General features: G+C 39.9%; 1 protein-coding gene across 2 annotated transcripts in view; it reads left to right on the forward strand.

The window, feature by feature from the left end:
- Nucleotides 1-26,589, forward strand: part of LVRN (laeverin) — a 75,505-nt gene extending 48,916 nt beyond the window's left edge. The window contains exons 14-20 of one of the 2 annotated variants that reach the window (XM_047778459.1): nt 6,397-6,550; nt 8,768-8,862; nt 12,057-12,164; nt 13,175-13,342; nt 13,565-13,702; nt 21,278-21,353; nt 25,235-26,589. In XM_047778459.1, the coding sequence (XP_047634415.1) occupies nt 6,397-6,550; nt 8,768-8,862; nt 12,057-12,164; nt 13,175-13,342; nt 13,565-13,702; nt 21,278-21,353; nt 25,235-25,375 (880 nt within the window). In that variant the 3' untranslated portion in view covers nt 25,376-26,589. The remainder of the gene's footprint in view (nt 1-6,396; nt 6,551-8,767; nt 8,863-12,056; nt 12,165-13,174; nt 13,343-13,564; nt 13,703-21,277; nt 21,354-25,234) is intronic. The other variant, XM_047778460.1, reaches the window with a different exon arrangement.
- The last annotated feature ends 612 nt before the right edge of the window (nt 26,590-27,201 follow it).

The following is a 27,201-nucleotide window of genomic DNA, read 5'->3' on the forward strand; positions in this document are numbered from 1 at the left end:
CAGATTCCACAAATAAGTGATATCATATGGTATTTGTACCTTAAGAAATTTATAAACATAATAATCTCATCACTTTGAAATTGCTTCTTCATTATAAACAGGCCCTAAGTTATTAAGATTAGAATCAAATTTTGTGGTTTCTGTGTATTTGTCAACTAAAAAAATACCCAGCCTGAAAGTTTAGAGTTAAGTTTTATTTGGAGCAAAATTAGGACTTAAGCCCTGGAGACAGCATCTCAGGTAGCCTGGGCGGTGAAGGAGAAGCTAGGTTATATAGGAGTTTTTGCAACAAAGGGCACAGTAGCAGGAAGAAAACAGGCCTGGGCTCACTGAAATCATTCCTTTGTTATGCACCTCCGCTATCAGGGCCAGTATCCTGAGTTTTCAATCTGCAGGACTCACTGGGTCTCACCTTGGAGGTGACTGCTTTCACAGATGACTGTGACATTCTTGATCCTGAACTACAGACCAGGCTGAAATACCACCCAAGGAGGAAAAGGGCGATCATCAGGTTATGATAAAAGTTAAGGGGAGGTGCATGCGGCATACACACATTTTACAAGAAAGTTTGTTGCTAATCTCTGTAAGGTTACAACCAGTCACAAGGAGCAGACATTATCATGAAGGATTTTAGCGTTTTTCTAGCTATGAGGAGATGCAAGAATTGGGCACATAAAATCTTCTTCTCAAAAGATCTGACCTATTCTTCCAGTTTTCCCAGAGCACAGTGTCTCACTCCTGGTCTTCACCCTGAGCTCCCCTCATGGGTGCTGCGGGCAGCAGCTGCAGTGGCTCATGTTTTACTCCATGTAGAGGCAGATAGCAAGTGCCAAACATCAGTTCACATTGCTAATATAGAATATGGTGGAATATGCAACAACAGGGGTGAAACTTGACATTATGCTAAGTGCAATAAGCCAGTCACAAAAAGACAAATACTATATGATTTCATTTGTATAAGGTACTTGGAGTAGTCGCAGTCACAGAGACAAAAGATGGGTGGTTGCCAAAGGTTGAGGCAGTGGTGGGGGAGATGGGGAAGGAGATATTGTTTAATGGGTACAGAGTTTGTTTCACGAGATGAAAATAATTATGGTGTTGAATGGTGGTGGTGGTGGTTACACAATGTTATGAATATATTTAATACCACCAAACCATACACTTAAAAAGGGTTAAGATGACAGGTTTTTCTGGTATGCGTATTTTGCAACAATAAAAATATTAGAAAAGAGGCAGTTAAAAAGTCATAATCAGGAAAGAGCAGTGAAATCTACTACTATTAGAAATAAGACTCTGGCGTAGGCCGGTGGCTACAGCTCCGATTGGACCCCTAGCCTGGGAATCTCCATATGCCGCAGGAGCGGCCCAAGAAATAGCAACAACAACAACAACAACAACAATAACAACAACAACAACAAAAGACAAAAAAAAAAAGAAATAAGAGCCACAGAAAACAATGTTTTTCACAACTTGAGAGGAAGGAATATGTTTTTTCTCCCAAGTCAAAACTTGTTGGTCACTTACATGAAAGTCCTATATATTTTTAAATTAACTTTGGTATAATAAAGCCTGAAGTGATTATGGAGAATTTTTTAAAGGATCTTAAAAGAGCAGCAAAGAAAATTCAGTGTTTTAAAAGGAAGCTCTTAAAGGAAAACTTTTACAAGGGTGAGGCAGAGAAGATATAAATAGAAAAAAGTAGTAGTGTTTAAATAGTTATAGGATTATTACAAAATGTATAAAAATTATTTTTTAAAATCTGTCAAGTAAAAACTTAGGTAAAATACAAATGGTTCAGACTTTCATTTGTAAAGTCTTAAATATTTTTAAGACTGTGAAATATTAAAATGGATAAATTTACGTAGATGGTAGAAGATATCATCATATTTTCTAAGATATTGGGAGTTAAGGAAATAAAGTAACTGGCATAGCTTTTAAAAAAATGCATTTCTGGAAAGAGACTATCGATTAAGATTTTGAAGTGATTGTTGTTACCCAAGTGTGATAGATGTAGGGATAATTTTAATGAGCCTGAATTTTAGTATATTGCAGAATTATTGATTTCATTTATATTGGATTTACTCCTTATAAGCTGTGCTACTAAGTTTTTAACCAGCAAAATTAATATATCTTCAGAATTTAAAATTTCCAGACAATAAAATTAAGGGGTATGCATAATAAATTATCCAAAACTTCCCACCGTGGCACAGTGGATGAAAGATCCAGTGTTGCTGCAGCCGTGGCATAGGTCACAACTGCAGCTCAGATTCAGACCCTGGCCTGGGAACTTCCATATACTGCAGGTGCAGCCAAAAAACCAAAAAACAAATCCAGTGTTGAAACTGACAGTATGAACAGCCTCAGCCTAGCCAGAACCCAGATTGGGCCTTAAATCCCTGTGCGTGCCAGAACTGGAACCCAGCCGAAACCCAGTTTGGGGCTTAAACCCTTGGTTTTAAATTAGAATCAGGAGTTCCCGTCGTGGCACAGTAGTTAACGAATCCCACTAGGAACCATGAGGTTGCGGGTTCGATCCCTGCCCTTGCTCAGTGGGTTAATGATCCGGCGTTGCTGTGAGCTGTGATGTAGGTCGCAGACGCAGCTCGTATCCCGAGTTGCTGTGGCCCTGGCATAGGCCGGTGGCTATATCTCCGATTTGACCCCTAGCCTGGGAACTTCCACATGCCGAGAGAGCAGCCCAAGAAATGGCAAAAAGACAATAAATAAATAAATAAATTAGAATCACTCGATAGGCAAGAAATAGATTTATTAAGATAGGATGTTTGTGAGAGGAGGTTCTGCCCAGAGGATGGAGGATCCAGTGGGCTATGATTTTATCATTCAAGGAGAGTGGGGGTCGGAAAAGCCCACCTCTTCCTTTCTGGGAGTACTAGTTGTCCTGGGTCTCCCGTAAGGTGGGTATTCAAATCAGCAGAAGGGCAGTCCTCAAACTCTGGCCCTTGGTCTGAATCTCAATGCAGGCCTCATCCCATCCCCTGAGGCAGTTCTCACACCTTCACTCCTCAAGCAAGCCTGCCTTGTTCTGATGGCTTTTTTAGAGCAGTTTTTTTTTTTTTTTTGTCTTTTTGCCATTTCTTGGGCCACTCTTGCAGCATGTGGAGGTTCCCAGGCTAGGGGTCGAATTGCCAGAGCCACAGCAACGCGGGATCCGAGCCGCGTCTGCGACCTACACCACAGCTCACAGCAACGCCGGATCGTTAACCCACTGAGCAAGGGCAGGGATCGAACCCGCAACCTCATGGTTCTTAGTCAGATTCGTTAACCACCGCGCCACGACGGGAACTCCGAGGAGCAGTTATTAACTTACAGTGATCTCCCAGTATCCCCTAAGTTTCCCTCTTTAACTGTGGTCCTTTATCAGGACCTCTACAACTACCTGTGCCTCCCTCATCCCTATCAGTGTCTTCTCTCTTTCTTTGGCCTGCCATATCTCTTGAATGAATATCTGCTTATTTTATACTTCGTTTTTAAATTTCTTTTTTCCTCTGTGATGTACAGCACATTTTCCCACCCACCACTCTGCGGAAATTTTTCTCTGAGATTACCGTAACTGTGATACCGTTAACCGAACTCTCTTGCACACTTCTTTTTTGGCTTCCTGAAACTCCAGTATGAAAACCTGGTTCTCCTCAGGTGTCTGACTTTTCTCCTGCTGCCATGAGCATCCTTAAGACCAATCATGGTTAACTTATTTTCTTCTATTTTAACTCTGGATAATTCATGTATTCTGATGGTTTCAGTGATCGTTTTACTGTGTATATATATACAGTGCCCAGCAGGTATAAGATACACAATAATTGTTTGTGGAAAGATATATTGATGATTTCTTTTCTTTCTTTTTTTTTTTTTGTAAGTCCTTAATATATTTTAATAGCCGGTTAATATTCAGTTTTCTCCAAATATCTTTTTTAACGATTTGTTCAAATCAAGATCCAAATAAGGTTTACAAATTACACTTGATTTTTGTGTCTTTTAAGTCTGTGTTTTTTTTAATTTTTAATTTTTTATTTATTTTTTATTATTTTTTTAATTTTATTTTCCCACTGTACAGCAAGGGGATCAAGTTATCCTTACATGTATACATTACAATTACATTTTTCCCCCAGCCTTTATTCTGTTGCAACTTGAGTATCTAGACAAAGTTCTCAATGCTACTCAGCAGGATCTCCTTGTAAATCTATTCTAAGTTGTTTCTGATAAGCCCAAGCTCCAGATCCCTCCCACTCCCTACCCCTCCCATCAGGCAGCCACAAGTCTCTTCTCCAAGTCCATGATTTTCTTTTCTAAGGAGATGTTCATCTGTGCTGGATATTAGATTCCAGTTATAAGTGATATCATATGGTATTTGTCTTTGTCTTTCTGACTCATTTCACTCAGTATGAGATTCTCTAGTTCCATCCATGTTGCTGCAAATGGCATTATGTCATTCTTTTTTATGGCTGAGTAGTATTCCATTGTGTACATATACCACCTCTTCCGAATCCAATCATCTGTCGATGGACATTTGGGTTGTTTCCATGTCCTGGCTATTGTGAATAGTGCTGCAATGAACATGCGGGTGCACGTGTCTCTTTTAAGTAGAGTTTTGTCCGGATAGATGCCCAAGAGTGGGATTGCGGGGTCATATGGAAGTTCTATGTATAGATTTCTAAGGTATCTCCAAACTGTTCTCCATAATGGCTGTGATGATTTCTAAATCTGCATCTCTACGTGTCTCCTCTTGTATTCTGTTTATCTTGTGTTCACTTAAATTCATTACCTTAGGAGTTTCCTAGTGGCCCAGTGGATTAGGATCCTGCATTGTTACTGCTATGGTGGAGGTTCTATCCCTGTCTTAGGAACTTCTGCATACCGTGAGCACAGCCAAAAAAAAATACATTACCTTAAAGAGTAACTGAACTTTATTTCTGTTTCTAAATTGTTCCTGCCATTATCTCTCTATCTGTCAAAGGTACTCCTGTTCTTCCCATCATCCCCTTTTGAAACATCAGAGGTATCTTTGACTCCTCTCTCTCTCCATCTCCCATCAAGTCACCCTGTCTTATCTATTCATTCTGAGGATCTGGGAAATGTCTTTTGGATTCTCACCTAACTTAAGGCCTTCACTGCTTCCATGCTGAGCCAACTTTCATCCCGCTTTGCCTGGCCTATTGCATAGCTTCCAGCCTTTAATCCTATAGAATTCCCTCCTGCCTTGGGCAGCACAGTTGCAACAAAATTATAAGGCATCAATTTCATGATGTTACCCCAGTTGTTTAAACATTTTCCCACCAAATGTAAGCTCTTCATCCTGATAATCAGGGCCCTCCACAGTTTTGATTCACCTTAGCCATTTTAGCCCCTACCTCTTAGTTTACAGTAAAGAAATCCCCTGCCTTGGTTAGCTTGGTCTGCCCATCACACTAACTCCCACTTTATCTTCTTTGCCTCAAGCTGCCTTCCTGCCTTCCATCCATCCCAAACCTCCCCATCCTTCATTGTCCTTCTCAAGTTCCTCCTCCAGAAGGCCTTCTCTGACTCTCCCATCATGTGGGTATATTTTTCTTCTTTGCTATACTTTATTGCATTCACTGCCTCTGCTAGGACCTTTCATTAACTGCTTCTTAGGTGCAAGTCACAGCTCCTCACTGAGTAATTAGCTCCTCACTGGTGAGCAAGAGCAATGTCTTTTGCGCACTTACTAGCTTGTGTTCCCACTAGGGGCCAGCAGGGGCAAAAGATAGAGAATGACTTTTAATTAATATTTGTTGAATGAAAATTGTACTCTCTTAAGAATGTATACTAAATACACAGATATTCTTTTTTTCTAGAAAATTGATTACACATTATTTTTTGTGGGTTTATAATGCAATTATAGAATATTCAAAACCCAGAGCAAAGACCAAAATGTTGACTCAAAATTTCACTATACTGGTGCAATATTTGCTTTTCCATTTATCTTGTTGGATACATGGTTATTATTATAGCATACAATCTGATTTTCCCCTACTCTCTTTAATGTTGCTGTTTATTTATTTATTTATTTTATTTTTTCCATTATAGTGGTCTACAGTGTTCTGTCAATTTGCTACTATGCAGCAAAGCTAAATGCACAGATATCTGAGTGCCTGACAATCGGTGCAATATTTGGCCTGGTTTTCTAGAGCCTCCAAGAATTTGGGCACTTGAACCTATCAAACTGACATGGAGGGTCTGTCAACATTGCTTGGGTTCCACGTTATCAATGAGATGGGACTTTTACTCTCTAGCTTCTTGATTTCATATACCTTATTGAAGTTAAGCATTGACGTGTGCAACAAATATGGAAAGTGTACAAATCATTTAGCAAGGGAAGCTGTTTTGAATCTGTTTTTTTTTTTTTTTAAACCCAAACAGAAACAATTATATTGAGATTGAAACAGCACTTGATTTAACCAAGTACCTTGCTGAAGAAGATGAAATCATAGTGTGGCATGCAGTTTTGCTGAACCTGGTGACAAGGGATCTTATTTTTGAAGGGAAAAACCATGATATATACCCATTGTTAAAGGTAATTTCATTCTTTATTAGGTAGTTTGGTTTTTTTTTTTTAATCCTATCTTCCTCTTTCTAAATTTCAGAAGGCATCTGTGAAGCAGGTCTTTCCTCAAAATAATAATTTATTAATTCTGTATATATTCATTTCCTTAGGAATGGCTGGTTATTCTTAGTCTTAGATATTTTCATCTCCTGCTCTAGGAGATGAGTATAAGAGAAGTTTGAAAAGATACTTACTCCTTGGGAAGGTGCAAATGTGTCTTAAGAAACCAGAAGTGGTTGGAAATGATATGGCTTTTTTTCTTATATAAAAAAGAATCAGGGAGTTCCCGTCGTGGCGCAGTGGTTAACGAATCCGACGAGGAACCATGAGGTTGCAGGTTCGATCCCTGGCCTTGCTCAGTGGGTTAAGGGTCCGGCGTTGCTGTGGCTCTGGCATAGGCCGGTGTCTGCAGCTCTGATTGGACCCCTAGCCTGGGAACCTCCATATGCCGTGGGAGCGGCCCAAGAAAAGGCAAAAAAAAAAGACAAAAATAAATAAAATTCATTAAAAAAAAAAAAGAATCATGTCTATTAACAGCTGTTTCCCTAAAAGGTTGTTAGTCAAACAAAATGACTTTTCCCAACTTTATGTTCATGATTGAAATACTCTGATTTACAGGGCCAGCACTTAAAACCAGAAACTTTATTCCAGAAAAAGTAAACATGGTGAAGCTGCTTTTGAAAATAGGTAGAGAGACTGGAAAATCGGAATTAATGAAAAAATGACATGCCATCATGTACTTTTATTATTATTATTATTTTATTTATTTATTTATTTGGTGTATTTTAGGGCTGCACGCATGGCATATGGAAGTTCCCAGGCTAGGAGTCCAATAGGAGTGGCAGGTGCCGGCCTACACCACAGCCACAGCAATGCAGGATCTGAGCCGCATCTGCAACCTACACCACAGCCATGGCCATGCCGGATCCTTAACCCACTGAGTGAGGCCAGGGATCAAACCCACATCCTCATGGATTCTAGTCAAGCTCATTACTGCTGAGCCATGATGGAAACTCCCATCACATCCTTATAAAAAAGGAAAATAATAGATACAAAAGGGAAAATTATGTTATTAGAGCCTAAACAGTGATCAGAAGAAAGACAGCCCAGAGAAAACCAAAGCCAAAGTTCAGGAAGAGCCCCTCCGAGAGTTAGGGCCACAAACCAACCAGCAAGTGTGTTAGATGATGATTCCAAGTGAATTTCCAGGTCAGTCAGAGGGTGAGAGCACACAAGCACTTCAGGGTTCCAAACTTCCTTTTATCTAGTGCCAAAGTGCTGATGGGAGCATTCTTGAATGTGGGCATGACAACTAACAGAAGAAGGCACTTAAACATTTGTGGGATCGAGGTAGCTCATTGATAACATCTGATCACTGGTTCTGCATAGAGAAGTAAAAGCTGGTATTTGTTTTTAAAAATTTTCAACGAGTAACATTAGTTTATTCTGAGGGATATGTTGGTAAACATAGGACTGTTATAATCTGAGTATTTATCAGCTCAATTGAAGAAACTTTATTTTAGACCCATGGCTTAAATCTGGTGAAGGTATAATCAGTATTCCTTGTTTTTTGGAGGTAAATATACTAAGCATCGAAGTTTTAAGGTAGAAAAATTGTTTTATAGTTTTACATTTTTTCCTCTATTTTTTTCTCTCTTTTTAGCATATGGAGGTTCCCAGGCTAGGGGTCAAATCGGAGCCATAGCCGCCAGCCTATGCCACAGCCACGCGGGATCTAAGCCACGTCTACAACCTACACCACAGCTCACAGCAGTGCCAGATCCTTAACCCACTGAATGAGACCAGGGGTCAAACCTGTATCCTCATGGATGCCAGTCAGGTTCATTAACTGCTGAGCCACAATGGGAACTCCTTTTTCCTCCTCTTTCCTTTTAAAGACAGGCAGAAATGTTTACATGATGCTAAATGATAACAATGGCTAAGATTTTTTAAACTCCTACTACGTGCCAGGCATTGTGCTTATACACATTATTTGTTTATATATTCCTTAGTATGAGGAAACTGAACCTAGAGAGGTTAAAAAAATAACCAGTTGCACATTTAGTAACAAATCAAGATGATTTCTGAAGAAATATCTATCACCTCTCTGTTAATGTCCAAAGGGAAGAGCAGGGCAGTTGAGTGTCGTGAGTAGAACTAACAGTGCATTTTCTTTATTTTTTACAGAAGTATCTGTTAAAGAGACTTATCCCGATATGGAATACTTATTCAACTATAATTCGTGAAAATGTGGCAGCATTGCAAGATGACTATTTAGCTCTGTAAGTGTTTTTTTGAGCAGTAATAATTGAGTAAAATGATTCATAGTAAGGGATAGGTTTCCAGAGTCATAAAATAAGATCCCAATATTTATGATACACTGAGAGATTTGTGTACAATTGGAGAACAGTAGCTTTGGGATTGGTGAGCTACATGTACCCTAATGGGAAATAACATTGGGGGACCTTAATTGGCCCGCAAAGCACATACATGTGCACGTAGGAATTTATAGCTTTATATTCTCAAATTTTAGGCTACTGGTTGAAATCTTAAGTGTGTGGCACTGTTGGCGGAGGGTTGTACTAAGCAAAACCAGCCTATACAAAAGAATGAAGTGTACAGAAAGGCCACAGGGGAAAAAAATCCTCTCTGCATATAGTTGATGATAGAGGGGAAAAGGCCATTATTTATGTTAGACAGAAGTTCTGACTTTATTATGCAAATGTAATGAGAGAGGTTGACAGTGAAATATATCCATCATTTGTGTTTGAACATGACTAAGTATTACAAGTGATTTCCCCACCATTGACTTGGTGGGAGGAGTGCGCATCTTTCATGCTGGTCTGGGAAGGGGTGTAAGGCTTATCAGGGCTGTGGTACTGCTGGTTTGTGTGTATAGGCTGGGCTTTCAGATTTAGGGAGGGAATTTGGGGCCAACAATGAATGGTGCAGAGATTACATTTACAGCTCCAATCAACATCAAGCTGAAATCAATTAGACCAAGCAAGAATTAAGGTTCCATTCATATATAATGCTTGCACTGCCAAAATTATAGGTGTAGAGAACAGACAATAATAACTAGAGGTTAAGGAGAGGGTAGGGGCTCACAGAAGTGAGTGTGGCAGTGAAAGGACATAAGGGATTCTCATGATGAGGAAAATGTCCCAGGAGTTCCCGTCGTGGCGCAGTGGTTAACGAATCCGACTAGGGACCATGAGGTTGCAGGTTCGATCCCTGGCCTTGCTCAGTGGGTTAAGGATCCGGCGCTGCTGTGAGCCGTGATGTAGGTCGCAGACATGGCTCAGATCTGGCATGGCTGTGGCTGTGCCATAGGCTAGTGGCCACAGCTCCAATTAGACTCCTAGCCTGGGAACCTCCACATGCCACAGATGTAGCCCTAAAAAGTAAAAAAAAAAGAAAAGAAAAAGAAAATGTCCTGTATCTTGATTGCCTCAGCCAATTTGTCATGATACTGTATCATATTACAATATTATATAACATCAATGATTATAATTTAATTACTTATACAATTATACATAATATTATTGTATGATATTGTAGTATAGCTTTGCAAGATGTTACTATTAGGGGAAACTGGGCAAAGGGTGCAGGGGATACTTCTGCATCATTTACATACAGCAGCATGTAAATCCACAATGATCTTAAAATATAAAGTTTAATTTAAAAAGTGAAGTCTGGGAGTTCCTGTCATGGTGCAGTGGAAACAAATCTGACTAGGAACCATGAGATTGCAGGTTCGATCCCTGGCCTTGCTCAGTGGGTCAAGGATCCGGCGTTGCCATGAGCTGTGGTGTAGGTCAAAGACTCGGCTTGGATCTGGCATTGCTGTGGCTGTGGTGTAGGCTGGCAGCTGTGGCTCCAATTGTACCCCTGGCCTGGGAACTTCCATTATGCTGTGGGCGCAGCCCTAAAAAAAGCAAAATAAATAAATAAATATAAAAAATAAAGTCTGAATTTCTTTACAATGTTAAAAAAAAAAGAAAGAAATAGGCAAAAGATGATTATTCTCTCTTAAGCGTATCCTTCTGAGAGGGAGAGATGTTAGAGCTAGGGCATGTGACTAGAAGGATGTAGGGTTGAACTTACAAATGGATGGGAAACAGTGGGGACGAGCTGGGATGGTAAGTGGGCAGGCAAGTTGTACAAGTCAACGGAAAGCCCCAACCAGAGTTCCTGTTGTGGCTCAGCAGGCTAAGAACTCAACACAGTGTCTGTGACGATGTGGGTTCCATCCCTGGCCTCACTTGGTGGGCTAAGGATCCAGCATTGCCGCAACCTGTGGTGTAGGTCTCAGACATGGCTCGGATCCCACGTTGCTATGGCTTTGGGGTGGGTCAGTAGCTGCAGCTCTGATTTGACCCCTAGCCTGGGAACTTCCAGATGCTGCAGCTGTGGCCCTAAAAAGAAAAGAAAGGCCCACCGAGGCAGCACCTTTGTTAACCAGCTGCGGCCTTAGCACTCCTAAATTGGACTGACACAACCTGCTTTTTGTTGCATCCCTGGACCAGTTCTCTTCAGAGCAACCGCAGGGAGTTAGACTGTGCTTCCAGAGAATTCTATCCTGCTGCTGCCAGCTTGGGGGTGGGTGTGGAGAGGGAGGGAATGTGTAAAGGAGTGTTCAGAACTGTCTCTCAGAGGGCTTCACCCATGGACATTATACTTCTGCTTATTAGAAGGTCAGGCCAGGCCAGGATGAGGCTGGAGGGAGGGTGAAGCAATGGAGGTTCAGATCTTGCATTTTCTGGAAACTTCTTGCATTTTCTGGAAACTTTTGAATTCCTTTACCTCTGACACTAAACTGGAGCATGTGGAGAGACACCTCCAGGCACCGCATATATCAGTATTTATCATTGTTCTCCACTGTATTCTTCTGAACTTAATTTGTTTAGAATCATATTGCGTGCCTCTGCTCAGTTATAAAAACAAAACAGAAACCTCTTTCCTTTTTCTGCACACAACTTTAATAGCCAGAAGGAGCAGAGGAAGAAACAGAAGCTTCAGTAAGGGGAGGCACGCTGTCAAAGAAGAGAAATAAACCATTCCCACTTGTTCTCATACGTAGAGAAAGAATTTTAAAGTGGATTAGATCAGATACGCTAAAGTCATTTTTTTTAATCCATAAGGCAATTATTGTGAAATGGAGGAAAAATAAATTGATAACAGATGTGGGATGTGTGTACACTCATTTGTGTTTGAGGGAGATGAAGGATGGCAGTAATTTATTTCTTACTTTCAAAAAATAGCAGCCTTAGAGCTTATTTGGTGCCTGAGAGCCTCTCAGCAAATATTTCTCTGAACCTTAAATACAGTTGCCATCCACAAAGGCTATTTTTTAACGAACCTGATGTTATTGGAAGGATGTTTGAAAATACCCATCTTTTATGAAACACATAGTCTTGGAGGCAGAAAAAAATAAATGTAGTAATGAAAAATAAATGTTTTTCTTTCCTACAAGAATATCACTGGAAAAAGTTTTTGGAACTGCGTGTTGGTTGGGTCTTGAGGACTGTCTTCAGCTGTCAAAAGAACTCTTCAGAAACTGGATGAACCATCCAGAGAATGAGTAAGAGTAATATTGTAATTGCGCTTTTTTTTTGTCCTGTTTCAGCACCAACAATTTCTCTGCATTTTTGATGCTTTTACCCTGGGAGTGATTATTTTGTTTTCACTTGGTTAATCTCTCTCTCTTACAGTTTTTTTTTCTCAAATATCAAAAATTATCTCAGAGTTCCTGTTGTGGCACAGTGGAAACAAATCCGAACTAGTATCCATGAGGATGCGGGTTTGATCCCTGGCCTCACTCGGTGGTCAGGGATCCAGCGTTGCTGTGAACTGAGCTGTGGTGTATGTCACAGATGTGGCTCATATCCCGGGTTGCTGTGGCTATGGTGTAGGCCAGCAGCCACAGCTCTGATTCAACACCTAGCCTGGGAACTTTCATATGCCATGGGTGCAGCCCTAAAAAGCAAAAATACATACATACATGCATAAATAAATAAATGTCTCAGGTAGGTCTGTACATAGTAATAGATTAGAATTTATACACTCAGTTCTCTCCCAGGACCTCTCATTGCCAATAAATTCCCTCATATGCACCTATACTTATCAGCTTGAGTCTTGTATAAGTTGTTCTCTATGATTATTTATTCTTGTTACATACATTTAAGTGCATCATACCATTTCTTTCTGTATGAGTTTGCAGTCTTACTGGGAGCTGAGGCCAAGATTCTGTCATCTTGGTGTTATCATACTACCTTTAATGTATTATCGTAGATGGACTCTTAGAAAATGTGATAATAAGATATGAAACCAAACAGAATTAGCAGCATAGACTATACTATTTTAATTTAGTTCTCCCTCAAAACTCCTTAGTTTCTAAACTAGTTTGACTTAAAGATATTATTATGAATGACAATATTCACCATTTGCTTTTCTAGGTTTCTACTTTTGATATTTATAGCTGACATCACAGACATTTTTTTCCCTAGATTTGTACTTCTAAATATATGGCAACCTAGATAAACGTACAACTTACCTGCTATGAAAAGTATCATTGTATGTTATATCTTTCAGAATACCTTATCCAATTAAAAATGTGATTTTATGTTATGGCATTGCCCTGGGAAATGATAAAGAATGGGATTTTTTGTTAAATATCTACAATAATACAACAAAGGAAGAAGAAAGGATTCAACTTGCTTATGCCCTGGGCTGCAGTAAAGAGCCATGGATACTAAACAGGTGATTATTATCAACTTACCTTGAAAGGGTTCCTTGTGGAAGAATGCAATTAACAAACCAAAGGGAGACAAATAGAAATGAGCTCATATAAGAATTAATATGAAACATATTTATGTATCACTCACTTAGAAACATATGGGATTTTCACTCCATTTATTTCGATGTACTCTTTCCATTAGAGAGTTTTTATGTATTTACTTCCTGCCAAATGTGCTTTTGCAGATATATGGAGCATGCCATCACTCCTTCTCCACTCACTTTTAATGAAACAAATATAATTGAAGCTGTGGCAGCATCTGAAGTTGGCCGATACATTGCAAAGGACTTTTTAATCAACAATTGGCAAGCTGTGAGTGAAAGGTAAGGATGAGATATGAGGCCTCTCTTTCCCTTAGGTCACTGGTTTGATGCTAGTGGCTCAGCTTTAGTGAGGCCACCTCACTGGAGTCCCTTGTAGTGGCTAGAAAAGTGATCTTTTTTCTTGCACATAGTCTCACCACAAACTGGCTGTGTTATGGAAGATAACATCCCTTATCCCCAGTTTTGGCCTTCCCTGTGAATGTAGATTTGCATGGGATTCTTACCTACCTCATTTTCTCCATTGCACCCACTAAGAATCTTGTCTTCAGAGACACAGATTAGAATAAGTCATGTTTTTGGTATGCGTGTACATTTCTATTCATTTATTTTGTGAAGTACGTCACCGTATCTTTAAGACATAACAATGCTTGTTATGACATAAACTTGGATGTTGCTTGTGTCTTTTGTCAGATTCCCTTCATATACCTGGGTTCCCTTGCTTCTTAGCCTGTTGGGAAAAACATACATTGGAATCCAAATGTCAGGCAGTATGTCCTCAATATCTGCTCTTTCTAGAACATTTAACCATACATTCTTAAAAGCCTAGAATAATATATCCTATAACTCTCTACTTACCTTAGAGTTAGCAGATACAAAGTAGCTGACAATTCAGCAGCCTTTCCAATAAAGCTGGAAGACACTTTTTATGAATAAGTTTAGCTCTTTGGAAAAGAAAGCATATTTAGAATATAAATGGTTCTCTTATAGAGCAAAATAATAGATTGTTTTTCTTTTATAAGCATCTATTGAACACATTTACAACACACCAAAACATATATTTTTATTTTTTATTTTTATTTATTTATTTTTTTGTCTTTTTGCCTTTTCTTGAGCCGCTCCCTCGCCATATGGAGGTTCCCAGGCTAGGAGTCTAATCGGAGCTGTAGCCACCGGCCTACGCCAGAGCCACAGCAACGCGGGATCCAAGCCACATCTGCGACCTACACCACAGCTCACGGCAACGCCGGATCCTTAACCCACTGAGCAAGGCCAGGGATCAAACCCGCAATCTCATGGTTCCTAGTCAGATTCGTTAACCACTGCGCCACGACGGGAACGCCAAAACATGTATTTTTAAATCAAAAATTTAAAACACATAGATAAAAACTCATTTGTACAGTAGCATTTTTCTGCCTCATCCGTGGAACATCCATGGCATACTCACACATTGAGAATATCATCCTTATCTTTTGTTTTAAATTATCATTTTAGATTCATTGCTTCAAAGAGCCTTATGAACTCTTTAAATTTCCTGAGATCCCTAAGACCTTGGGATAAATGATGTCTTCCATTTTTGCTTAAGTCATTAAGGATAATGCCCTCCTCCCCAGGTCCTTCTTCCCAGTGGGGTTTTGGGAGTTGACTATACATCAGAATTATTTATACAGGTCCCCTTCAGGTGCCAGGATGTTTCAGAGATCCCAGCCTCATAGGGCTGTCTGGTACTTTCTGTCCTCTGTCCCTGGAGTTTGCATCAAGAGCTCTGAGCCCATGCCAACTCTTGATCTGACATGCCTGGCCTTGCCTGGACTGGACGCCATCTGCCCTCTTGCTGCCATGATCATTTTGCCCAGGGTCACTCACTTCAACGACAGTCCTTGACTGTTGTCTTCCAGAGCATCCTGCCAAACAATCTAGTAGCAATCTTGGAATTAAAATGTTGAGAGAATAACTTCTTTAAAAAATATGTGATGATTTCCCCGATAATTTACAAGGATTCAACTTCATATTCTCCATGCCTCTGACACCCTGCCAGGTCCTGAGGAACACACAGCTTCACAGTTACTTCCCAGGCTCAGTGTAGTGGTTCCTGGCACTTGGTATGCACTTCTAAGTGTTAAGGACTCTTGCTGTTGTTATGGCTCAAGGTGATTTGGTGTCTGCCAGTCCTGGGCCATAGCCAAACTCAGACAGATGAACCTAAATGCAAACTAGACACTTTCTAATGTAGCAGAGCTTCATAATCACCTGGTGTGGGTAATATACCTAAAGACTCCTAAGCCCACCTACTCTTTGAAAATCAGAATCTGCCAGAATAGGGCACACAGTCTGTACCTTTCACTAGCCTCCCCCAGGTGACCGAGGTATAGTTTATCATGGAACCAGTTGACACTGGATTAAAATATTATCTAAGGACTGCATTGCTCAGTGTAATAACTTCTCGCTAACATATGGCTATTTAAATTTCAATTAATTAAAATTAAATAAAATTTAAAATTCAGGACCTCAGTTGTACTATCCTTGTTTTAAGTACTCAGTGTGGCCAATAGCTACCATATTGGACAGCTCAGGTGGAGAACGTTTCCAGCCTTGAGAGAATTCAGCTGGACAGCACTGCTCTGAGGGGTAAAACAGATCCTCAGTGCATTCTTCCCCTCTTTTTTGTACCATACACAGCACATGTAACTAATTAAGCAACCCCCTCCCCAAATGGCTTTGAGCAACCCATGGAAAAGATTGCCCTTAATTTAAGTGTTTTAATTTTTATTCCTCAGTGGAACTTTTCTTCTGCATTAAGAGAACAGAAACATGTTTGCAATGCTCTAAAAAGTCCATTGTCTTGTAATGTATTTAAGTGATCTAAGTGTACTAAACAAGAATATAGAAGAAATTCCTTTTTTTTGGGAAAACAACTCTGAGTATTTCACTAGCTCCAAAAAGTGCTCAGAGTTATAAATGTATTCACTTTTTTTGTTTTTGTTTAATTTTTTATTAAAATAATTTGCTAAATAAAAGCAAAATCTGTATCAGGAAGCAGAACTAGAAACTATGATGGCAGACAGGTAATTAGAATGAGCTTTGGGGTCAGAACAAACCTGCTGTGTGTTCTGGGCCATTTACTTCAGTTTTCAGTTTTCTCAGTGCTCTTGTTCATAAACTGGGAGAAATAGTAACTCTTTGTAGATTTGGGAGTGGTGAGAGCATCATTGAATCATAAATACTAAGTGCTACTCTGTTAAATGCGTTCACTTTCAACCATGGCTTGAATGTTTTCACCTTTTATTGACAAAACGCCATGCTCGTAAAATAGATGCCTTTTCTATTTATAGTAAATTCATCTTAGTTTACTCCTCTCACACATTCTGCTACAAAAAGCCTTTGAGACTCAAATAAATTTGTCTTCTACATCTATAATGTTTGTTTCTAGAATTCAATTTATAGTCATCAGTCTTGATGAATTTTGCAAATGATTTTGAATAGACAGTAATAATGTAAAGAAATTAAGAGGAAATAAAAGCTCAAATGAATTAATTAAAATGTTATATACACAAAAGTAACACAGGAATGCTTACTTTATTCTTTCTACATCAGAATATTTATCATTTATTAAACAACTCTAAGTGGGTATTTCATTATCCCAAGAAGTTCTCAGAATTGTAAATGTGTTACATTATATTTGACATGAATATGTGCATATCACCAGTCTTCATAAAATAGAGTATAAAGGTATAAGTAGACAAATGGTTATGACAAATTAAATTTATATTATTTAAATGAAAAGAATTTATTCTTAATTGCAAAAATGTGACATCACTTGTACATTAGTGTTTTTTTGTTTTTTTTTTTTTTTTTTTTGCCTTTTAGGGCCCTACCTGCAGCATATGGAAGTTCCCAGGCTAGGGGTTGAATTGGAGCTGCAGCTGCTGGCCTATGCCACAGTCATAGCAATGCCAGATACAAGCTGCATCTGTGACCTACACCACAGCTCACCACAATGGCGGATTCTTAACCCATTGAGTGAGGCCAGGGATCAAACCTGCTTCCTCATGGATACTAGTCAGGTTCTTAACCCTCTGAGCCACCATGGGAACTCTACTTGCACGTTAGCTTTGAAATGGCTCTTTCTCTAGTATGTTCCACTGAGCTTTAGTCATGGAAGACATTGATAAACCTTCTGTGAACAAAGGAAGAAGCAGTAGCCCAATCAGTTTGGGAACTGTCTGTTTTAACTCTACTTTTGTAAATTTACAGTATAAATTAGCTCCATAATGCTCCAAGAAGCCCTTCAGAAGGAAATCTAGCATCTAACCCAGCATCTCAGAGCTGTCATCCTACTTATTGCCTATGCTAATGTGAACAGTCAATCTGCCGATAGATCCATTGTCCCAAGAGAAAGACAGATGAGAACCTAATTCTCCACTTGTCTGGAACTGTAACTAGAACATCTGTTGATTGATCACCTATTTAGTTAACATTTAGGATTTGGTTTCCTCTTGTATAAAATAAAAGCTATTGTATTTAATCAACCATAAGGTTCTTCCTGATAATAAAATGTTCTAGTTTTTCTCTGCCAAGGCAGCTATTTCAAGCCATTGCAGGGGTTGTAAAGTGATGAAGACATGGTATCTAAATGTTGCAGAAGACAGATGGAAAGTGCTTTGGGGATAATAGAAGAGGGGGGTTGGGGTTCAATTTGAACAAGCACTTGGAAAAAAATCACCGTCCACAGAGGAGAGGACACTAGGAAATGCTTGGGGACAGGACTGAGAGTCTGACTAGGGACTGGTCCCAGTAGCTGGCTGGGAGTTCCCAGCATGGCTCAGCAGTTAATAAACTCAACTAGCATCCATGAGGACAAGGGTTCGATCCCTGGCCTCACTCAGTGAATTAAGGATCTGGCATTGCTATGAGCTGTGGTGTAGGTCGCAGATGTGGCTTGGATCCCGAATTGCTGTGGCTGTGGTGTAGGCTGGCGGCTTCAGCTCCAATTTGACCCCTAGCCTGGGAACCTCCATATGCCTCAGGTGCAGCCCTAAAAAGACAGAAAAAAAAAAAAAAAAGACTAATAGCTGCTGGAGCTTAGGGCTCTGGAAAGGAGACAATAGGGATAATCTTGCGTTAGACTTGAGACACTGCCAGTAGCAGTCCAGGAACATCTGCTCCCCTCACCAGGCCCAAAATTCTTCCCAGGGAGCCTACAGGGACCCTAATCTGAAGATATATTTTTGAGCATTTGCTTGAGGCAGACAACTCTGGCTTGACCGTGCCTCTCACCCATGTACAGAGCACTACACTGACTGCTGTGGGGTATTTAGTTAACTGTTAGATAAAAGATGATTTGTGAATACTGATCCCAGTGATAGAACTTCCACTGACCATAAAGACATCTTTCAGGTAACAGAAAAATCAATATGTACATGCAGCTGTGGCTAGATCCTATGAAAGAGTGTGTGACTAGACATAAAGCAATAGAATTTTTTGACTATTAATGGATGTGGTAGAAGTGATATTTGTATCATCCTTGTCATGTTGCCAAAAGGCTTTTGTCAAACAATGTAGGCTTCGCAGCCTGCAGGAAAACCCTAGTTTTAGTTGAACCTAGACTACAAGGGATTATCGGTTTCAAACTTAACTGAACCAAAGTGAATCTTACCTTCTTCTTGACTATATTTTTTCTCCAAATACGTTATACTGGCTACAGTCCTGAGCTTGAAAACTTGCACTTATTTTCTCTTCCACTCTGTGGTATTTCATGATGGGGAACACAGAATGGAAAAGGTTAAGTCAGAACAAACTGAGAGAATTAAGATGTCATCAGGGCTGTGGGCACAAGCACTGGTGGCCCATTGGCACCTCCAGTCACTGGATCTGGCTAGATGTCTTGGTGCCTCCATGCTTGCCAGAGTGGCCATGCCTGCTGCAGGAAATTCGCTGTGGCAGGAGAGGGCTAGGAGGAGAGGGCAAATATGAGAAAGGAGAGAGGAAGAAGGTGAGGCCAACTAGAGTGCACAAATCCCTGTGCCCATACTAGCGCTGGATGTTACCAGCTTCTTGAAAGGGCAACTATACTGTCAAACATTGGCTCCTGTCTTGATGTTAATACACTTGACTACTGGTGGGATAAATAGTTTGGAATGTATATATTTTTGTTCAGTGCTATTTCAGAGAGACTGCTCTCTCACCGTGACGGACCAATCATCTGTCTCAAAAATATCTCCTCTTAAAACTTGTGAGAACAGAAAGGAATGAAGTGTGCCAGGCACCTTGATGGATGCTTCAACATACATCATCCCATTTAACCTCCATGCCAGTGCTTCTAACTATATGCTATTCCCCGTTTTTATAGTTTATAACTTTCTCCAAGGTAACTTCAAACCCATACCTTTCTCTTGTATCTGGTAGAAGAGTCACGCATTTGGCAATAGTAGTAGGTAATTTACTTCTACTTTTTTTGGGGGGGGTCTTTTTTTAGGACTGCACCCATGGCATGTGGAAGTTCCCAGGCTAGGGGTCGAATTGAAGCTACAGCTGCTGACCTATGCCACAGCCACAGCAACACCATTTCCTGGCTGCATCTGTGACCTACACCACAGCTCAGGGCAACACTGGGTCCTTAACCCACTGAGTGAGGGCAGGAATGGAACCTGTATCCTCAGGAATACTAGTTGGGTTTGTTATAGATGAGCCACAGAGGAGCTCCTACTTTTTTTTTTTTTTAATTTTGAGCTCCTGGTCTTTGCAAATTTTGTCAAATTTCTAGAGTCTTTTCAGAGGCTTTTTATACCTGGCCAACAGAAATGAAGAACTAAGAAATATTTCCTCTTTCCCCATAGACACAGGTTTACTTGACTGAATTCTAAGTAGGTTGATTGTCTCTTCTCCTCCACTTTGCTGAAAGAGATGCAGCCTAAGTTACAGCTGGAAATTTAAACAGGACATAAGCCCTGTTTTCTTTTACCTTTGTCTGCATATCATGCCACTAACTCTTACAGTTTTTAATTTCAAGTATACAGCTTTGAAGTCAATCGAATGTGTGTATTAACCATCAGCTATGAACAAGACAGAATGGAGTTCAACCCTTTCTTGCTCAGTCCGTTATACTAACCCCATTTTAATTTTCTCTCTTTTTTAATGCTTCCAAAAGTCTTTCTTTACTTTCCTAACTACAGCAACACCTTGAGCAGGTATGTATCTGCTGTTCGCCACAGCAATGCTTCCTGGCTGTTTTTCAGATGATTCTTGTTTACTGGATACTCAAGGTCACTAAACTAAATGGGAGCTTCAGTTACCATACCTGTCTGAGGGAGCTTAAGGAAAGCCAGAGTAGTTAGCCCTCAGGGATCATCAACATTTTGAGAATCTCTGAAGATATGGATCCTCTTTCCAAAAAGCATATTCAAATACAAAATTTTCAGTAAGCTTTCAGGGTATTTTAGTCAGAGTTTCTGAAATTGATTACATACAAAATGCATTTTTTTTTTAAAGGGACATACTTTGAATATTTACTTTTTCCCTTACAAACTTCCTTAATTTGGGGTAAGTGTCATCTTTTCTACCCACCTCATCTAGAAAGATAAAAATAGTCCTTGTTACTGAATTTAAAAAGACCTTATTATATTTAAACAAAACTTTTAGAACCATGTTTTACACAGATCATTATTTAACTATAAATATTTCTTTGTGCTAAGAGACTTTTCTACAGAATGGATTTTCTGTTAAAAGATGAAGCTTGTGTTTTTGCCTAGATGTGGGAGACAAGAATGAATAGGGGCTGAATACTTAGCATTTATCTGCTGTGTGGCTTTGTCTTGCAAAACATTTTCCACTCCTGATTAGCATCTTGTTGCTTCGTAGGTACGGAACACAATCATTGGTTACTCTAGTATATGTAATAGGCAGAACCATAAGTACAGATTTACAGATCACAGAGGTAAGTACTATAGATAATTATAAATCATAATGATAATTTAGAAGCCATTTTTATGTCCATTGGAGTTATTAAAATTAAAAATAATGTGCTTATCTGAATTGTTATATTCTAGGCTTCACTGGTGCTATTATCACTGTGCAGGAAATGTCTCTCAATTCTATCTTGTTCCTGAAATGCAGACCGTTCCTGTTCATGGAGGGTTAGACATCACTCTTTCTCACCTAAATGATCGCTGTAGGCTGTGGCTCTGGGTCCCTGGCACAGGCTGGTCTTCCCTCCCGCCCCTCCATCATTCACCGTTGTCATTTCCTTCCTCTTAAGGCTTCAGTAGATCATCACATTTTTTTAGAAGAAATTTAAAAATCTTTTCATTAGTACATGAGGCACTTCATAATCTGGCCCCTGCCTTAGTCTCTGGCATCATTTTTGCCCACTTCACCACCAAGTGTCAGAGAATAAGAGAAACAGGCACCCCTGAACATTTTTCCTCTAGTTACACTCACCACATACAGAATGTCTCAAATTATCACACTGTTGCACGTTTCCAGATTTAAGAAACTACCTTCTGTCTGGAATCCCCTTCCCATGACTGTCATTGGCTGGGTAATTCCTAATCATTCCTTAAGACCCCACTCCAACCACATAGTCTAGGAATGTTTTAACTAACTGATTGACACCCTTACCTCGTCCATGCTCCCAAATCATCCTGTGAATAGCTTTATTATATTGCTTACTACATTGGGCTGTAATCAGTGTGTAAGTCTATGCCATGAGGCTGTAATGAGCTCCCTGCGGACTGAGACCAATAGTTTACTCATATCTGATTTTTAGAACGTAAGACGGGATTTGCGTTTCTAGGCTTCACTTTCTTCTGGACGGAATTTCCTCTTAGGTGGGCTTTCTCCCTATGGCATCCTCAGTTGCTGAAGAAGGAATCCTTTCCCACTCAGCTTCTGCATTAGACCTGAGGAAGAGACTCTGATTGGCTCTACTTGAGTCACATGCACCAGTCACCTGGGTCCAAGGGAACTGCACTACTCTGATTGGCCTGCCCTGAGTCATGTGCTCACCTTTGAGCCAGCCCCACAAAAACCACAGGTCCTACCAATAGCGGAGGCGTAGTTTGGGAAAGAAGAGGGAGGTGCTATGACTGGAAAGTAAACTGAGTTGCAAAAGCGGAAGTCTGCAGAAAAGCCACATCCATACAATGTAAAACAAGAGAAAAATAGAAACTTACCATCTATGTACCCAATAGATTGGGTAAAATTAGAAAGGTTTACCAAAGATTTATAGAACGTTGGCCAAAATGTGAAGGAACTGGAATTCTCTTATCCTGCTGGTGGGACTGTAACATGGTATGACCACTTTTGGACATAGATCATGTTTTGTTTTGTTTTTTTAGTGTTAAGACACATGTGACCTAACAAGTCTATTTTTTAGGTTTTGACCCAAGAGAAAGGGAAACTTGCATCCACATAAAGAGTCGAACATGAAGGTTCATAGCAGCGTCACTCACATTAGCTCAAAGGGCGAATCATGCAGATATCTGTCAATAGGTGAATGAATAAGGAAAATGTAATACATCCAGCACAGGGAATACTACACCACACACACACACAGAGCACAGGTTTTGTTTCGCAACATGGATGAGTCGCAGGATGATTATGATGAATAAAAGAAACTGGGCACATTCTAGGAAATGCTAACTGCAGCTGTAGTGACGATAAGTAGGTCAGTGGTTGACTGGGACAGAGGGAGGATGGATTGCAAAAGGGCCTAAAGAACTTCCATGGGTGATGGAAATGTACTGTGTCTTGATTGTGGCTGTGGTTTCTCAGGCATATACAAAGGTCAGAACTCATTGACTTGTATGCTTGAAGTGGATACAGCTAATTATATGTGATTCTAGCTCAATAACATTGGTTAAAAATTTTAAAAAAATTACATGAGTACAAATGAAACACCCAGGCTTGGAACTGTGTTCGTATGAATAGAAACAGCCTGTGTAAATAAAAAAGGAAAATCCACTCCCCTTCCCCAGCAAATAAACACATGGATGCGTAGGTCATAAAGGCCTGAAATTTGATTCTGGATTAAAAAAAAAAAAAAAAAAAGAAGAAGAAGCAGTTAGTTACATAGTTACTCTGAGAGAGAGGAAGAACTGCTAATTCCTGAAGGAATTATCTTTGTTTGGGTTTTGGCGGGCTAGAGGCTGAGCTGTCAGGACCTGATTTATCAGGGATTCTCTGGACAGAGAGTGAGGAGCACACCCAAAAATGCTGGAATAAATGCTCCCAGAAGCAAAACTGATTTTCTGTTGATATCAAAAGTGTGTTCGTTTACAAAACCCAGTAAAGTTTTATTGTTGTTGTTGTAATGATGAATGAAGTTTGTATAACTTAAGCCATCCTCAAAGTTCCAAAGTGACTTTGTGACACTGTAGTCACTGATAATTTATTTTAAAAAATGCAAAAATGTATTTAGCAATGGTTAAATTACCGCTATTTTGAAAACGTGTAAGTTAGCTGCTATGAAAAGCCTTTTTAGAAAGCGGCAGTCCTCCCACAATGTATCAGTTCATAGCATATCATCAGTAATTACTAAAAAGGAAAATGAAAAGGAAGTCACATGAATCCCTTTTCCCTCCACACCAGTGGTTTTTGTACACTCTCTGAACCTCTTGCTGTGGTCTTTCTACTCTACCCTGCTGGGGCCTGGCCTCACGCGTGCTCTTAAGCTCTCATGGAGGTGAAACCCTACCCACAACCCCACAGACCCACACCCCGCTCCAACCTACCCCAGATAGGCACGCAACCAGTGATGTGGTGCCTCCTCTGGCATGTGGCTGCCAAAGTGTGGGACAGAGCGGAGGTGTGTGCCTGGTTCCTTAACCTCTTTTATCCTAGAGACTTACTTTTCTTTTGTGTTGGAATTAGGCTTCACGACCCTCTTACTACCTAAAGTACACTAGGGTTTAAGCGACTTTTTGTGAGTTGATAGGGTACACTATCATTTTATGGTAATATGTGTTCTGAATTCTAATCCAATGACATAGAAATCGATTTTTGGAATATGACTTATTTATTCATCAGTTGGTATCTGGCTTGTATATAATATTGCAGCAAACATTCCCATCACTGAATGCTTGGCCCAGCTCAATGAAAGAATTTAGCCAATGGATGAACCCACTATAAATATTTTTTTTTTTTTGGTCTTTTTAGGGCTGGACCCACAGCATATGGAGGTTCCCAGGCTAGGGGCCAAATTGGAGCTGTAGCTGCCAACCTACACCACAGCCACAGCAACGCAGGATCCGGGCTGCCGTGTGACCTACACCACAGTTCTCAGCCACACCAGATCCTTAACCCACTGAGCAAGGCCAGGGATCAAACCTGCGTCCTCATGGATGCTAGTCAGATTTGTTTCCACTGAGCCATGAGAGGAACTCCGCACGATAAATATTCATAAATAAAGGATAACATTTGTAAAGACACAGATATCGTGTACCAGTTTTGAGGTATGGACGTTGCCAGGCTTCTTTTGAGATAAGAAAAAGTCTCACTGTATCTCTCTCCACAAATCTTGTATAATTTCCGACATGCATTCAATAAATCTTATTGAGCATCTACTGTGTGCTTGGGGAATAGAGTGATGAATAAAATAGGCAGAGTTCCTACATCTGATTCTTCAGGTCAAGTGGGCTTCATCACATTTTCCCAGTCATGGTGTCCTCAGGAACAAACAACATAGGGGCACATGTTTCTGCTCATTCCAGTCGTCATCAGCCCTTTGCACAATCATGTCACTACCAAACATGAACTCTGTCTTGTTGGGTCTAATAAGTTTCACTTCACTGACTGATCTTCTCTTTGTGCTTTCAGCTGCAGCAGTTTTGCAGTAACATGTTGGAGGAGCACCAGCGACTCACAGTTCATGCCAAATTGCAGACAATAAAGAACGAAAATCTCAAAAACAAAAAGCGAAGTGCCAGGATAGCTGTGTGGCTACGAAAAAACACATAATTTAGTGGCGACTTTCAGCCTTCCTCTTGCATGTTGTAATGTAGTCACAGTTTTGTCTTCCCATGAGTCTGGAAAACCACACGTTTTGTTATTTGTATTTCAGTCACATTTCTTCTCAGCGTTCTGTTCCTCCCGGGTTGTCATGTTTGGCCCTCAGGCTCAGTGATTGCTGAGGATTTTGCCAACAGTGTGTATTTCTGGGGAAGATTTTGCTTCATGTTGGGCTGAAACCACATAATTTACTCTAAATGCCTTGTAAAAGCAAATTTACCTTAGAACGTCTTGCTTATTCTGTTGTGAAGGCCAGTGGAATATGACATCATTGGCTAAATGAACACTATTTTCTGAGGGAAATACAGATTTGTAATACTCTAGGGTTTGTTTAGTTCAGTATTCAAAAGAGTAATGAGCAGATGACACAAGAGAGTAGAGAAACAGGAACCAGAGAAATAATATTTACTAGAAGACAGAAAAAGTGAAGAAATGCAAGTCTGAAAAAGAAGACACAATTTTATGAGCCATGTTAAGTGCTCCAAAGGCAAGAAATGTGTCTTTTCCTGCTCATTTCTCTCCCCAGTGCCTACTGCATCACACCACTTGTCTGGCTACTGAACTTTATGGTTTCACAAAGAGACCTGGGATCACAGGATCCATGAAGTGCCTTTAGGCTTGCTGTTGTGGAGGCCGGATGGAAAGCAAGGCTCTGCTTGGAGGCTCTTGACTGTGTAATTCACCTGTGGATGGACACTTTTTCAGCCAAAGTTTAGAAGCAGATACAGTGATGTCAACAGACCATAGCAATTATGGGCTAATCTCCAGCACAAAGGGAAATGGTCAAATAAAGAGAAATGGGACTAAAAGATTAACCAGACAATAATCTTTCCAGCTTTGCACTAGGGGATTCTGTTTGAAATGTGGCTTCATTTGGCCAAATTGAATCTGCGTGTCGTTTGGTCAACTTTAAACCTTTTCATCAGTCAGAATATATGGAAGCAGCTTAGTTTTGTCATACCTGATGTAATCAGGACTGCTAAGGCAAATCATCTTACTCTAGACTTTGTGTGTATACCATTTAATTTCTTGTTTTAATTTTGATTTTGTTTTTTAATTTTGAATTTGAATAGAATGGGGTAAAAGTACAGATCTCCTATCTACCTCAAAGTGATGTTATAAAGATTAAAGAATATGTCAATTAAAAGCCTTTAAATACGCTATATAGACTGAAGATAGTGTGATCTAAGGTGGTTTTTTTTTTTTTTTTCCAATTTCTTGTGTAAGTTAATGCAGCCTCAAATTGAAATGCAAGACAAAGGTTCACTTTCTTATTCACTTCACAAGAAGATACTCCCGGAGTGGGAACAGGAGGCTATGGGACTTGGCCATGAGGACAAACCGAAGTACACTCTGCACAGACTTGACCATACATCATAGGTCAGAGAGTTTTTTCTTTAAATTTAGCAACTTAAAAGTTAAGCCATAAAATTGTTACACGTGCAACATCTTCCTAAATTTTCTTAAATATCAGCTTCATATTTCCTCTATTTTCTCCAATCTTATCTTTCAATAATCCTGTCATGTATCATCTCAACTGCTTTCTCCTCCTCTTTTTCTCTCTTCCAACTATGAGTTTTGTGTCTTTGTTTTTGAAGTATAGTTGACCTACATACAACATGATGTGAGTTCCTGGTACATGGTATAGTGATTCATGATTTATATACATTTCAAAATGATAAGCATGATAGGTCGAGTTGTAATTTGTCACCATACAAAGCTATTCAGAACTATTGACTGTATTCCCCATACTGTACATTTCATACTTGTGGCCT

The sequence above is a fragment of the Phacochoerus africanus genome, chromosome 4 (genome assembly GCF_016906955.1).
Source record: "Phacochoerus africanus isolate WHEZ1 chromosome 4, ROS_Pafr_v1, whole genome shotgun sequence".
NCBI lineage: Eukaryota > Metazoa > Chordata > Mammalia > Artiodactyla > Suidae > Phacochoerus > Phacochoerus africanus.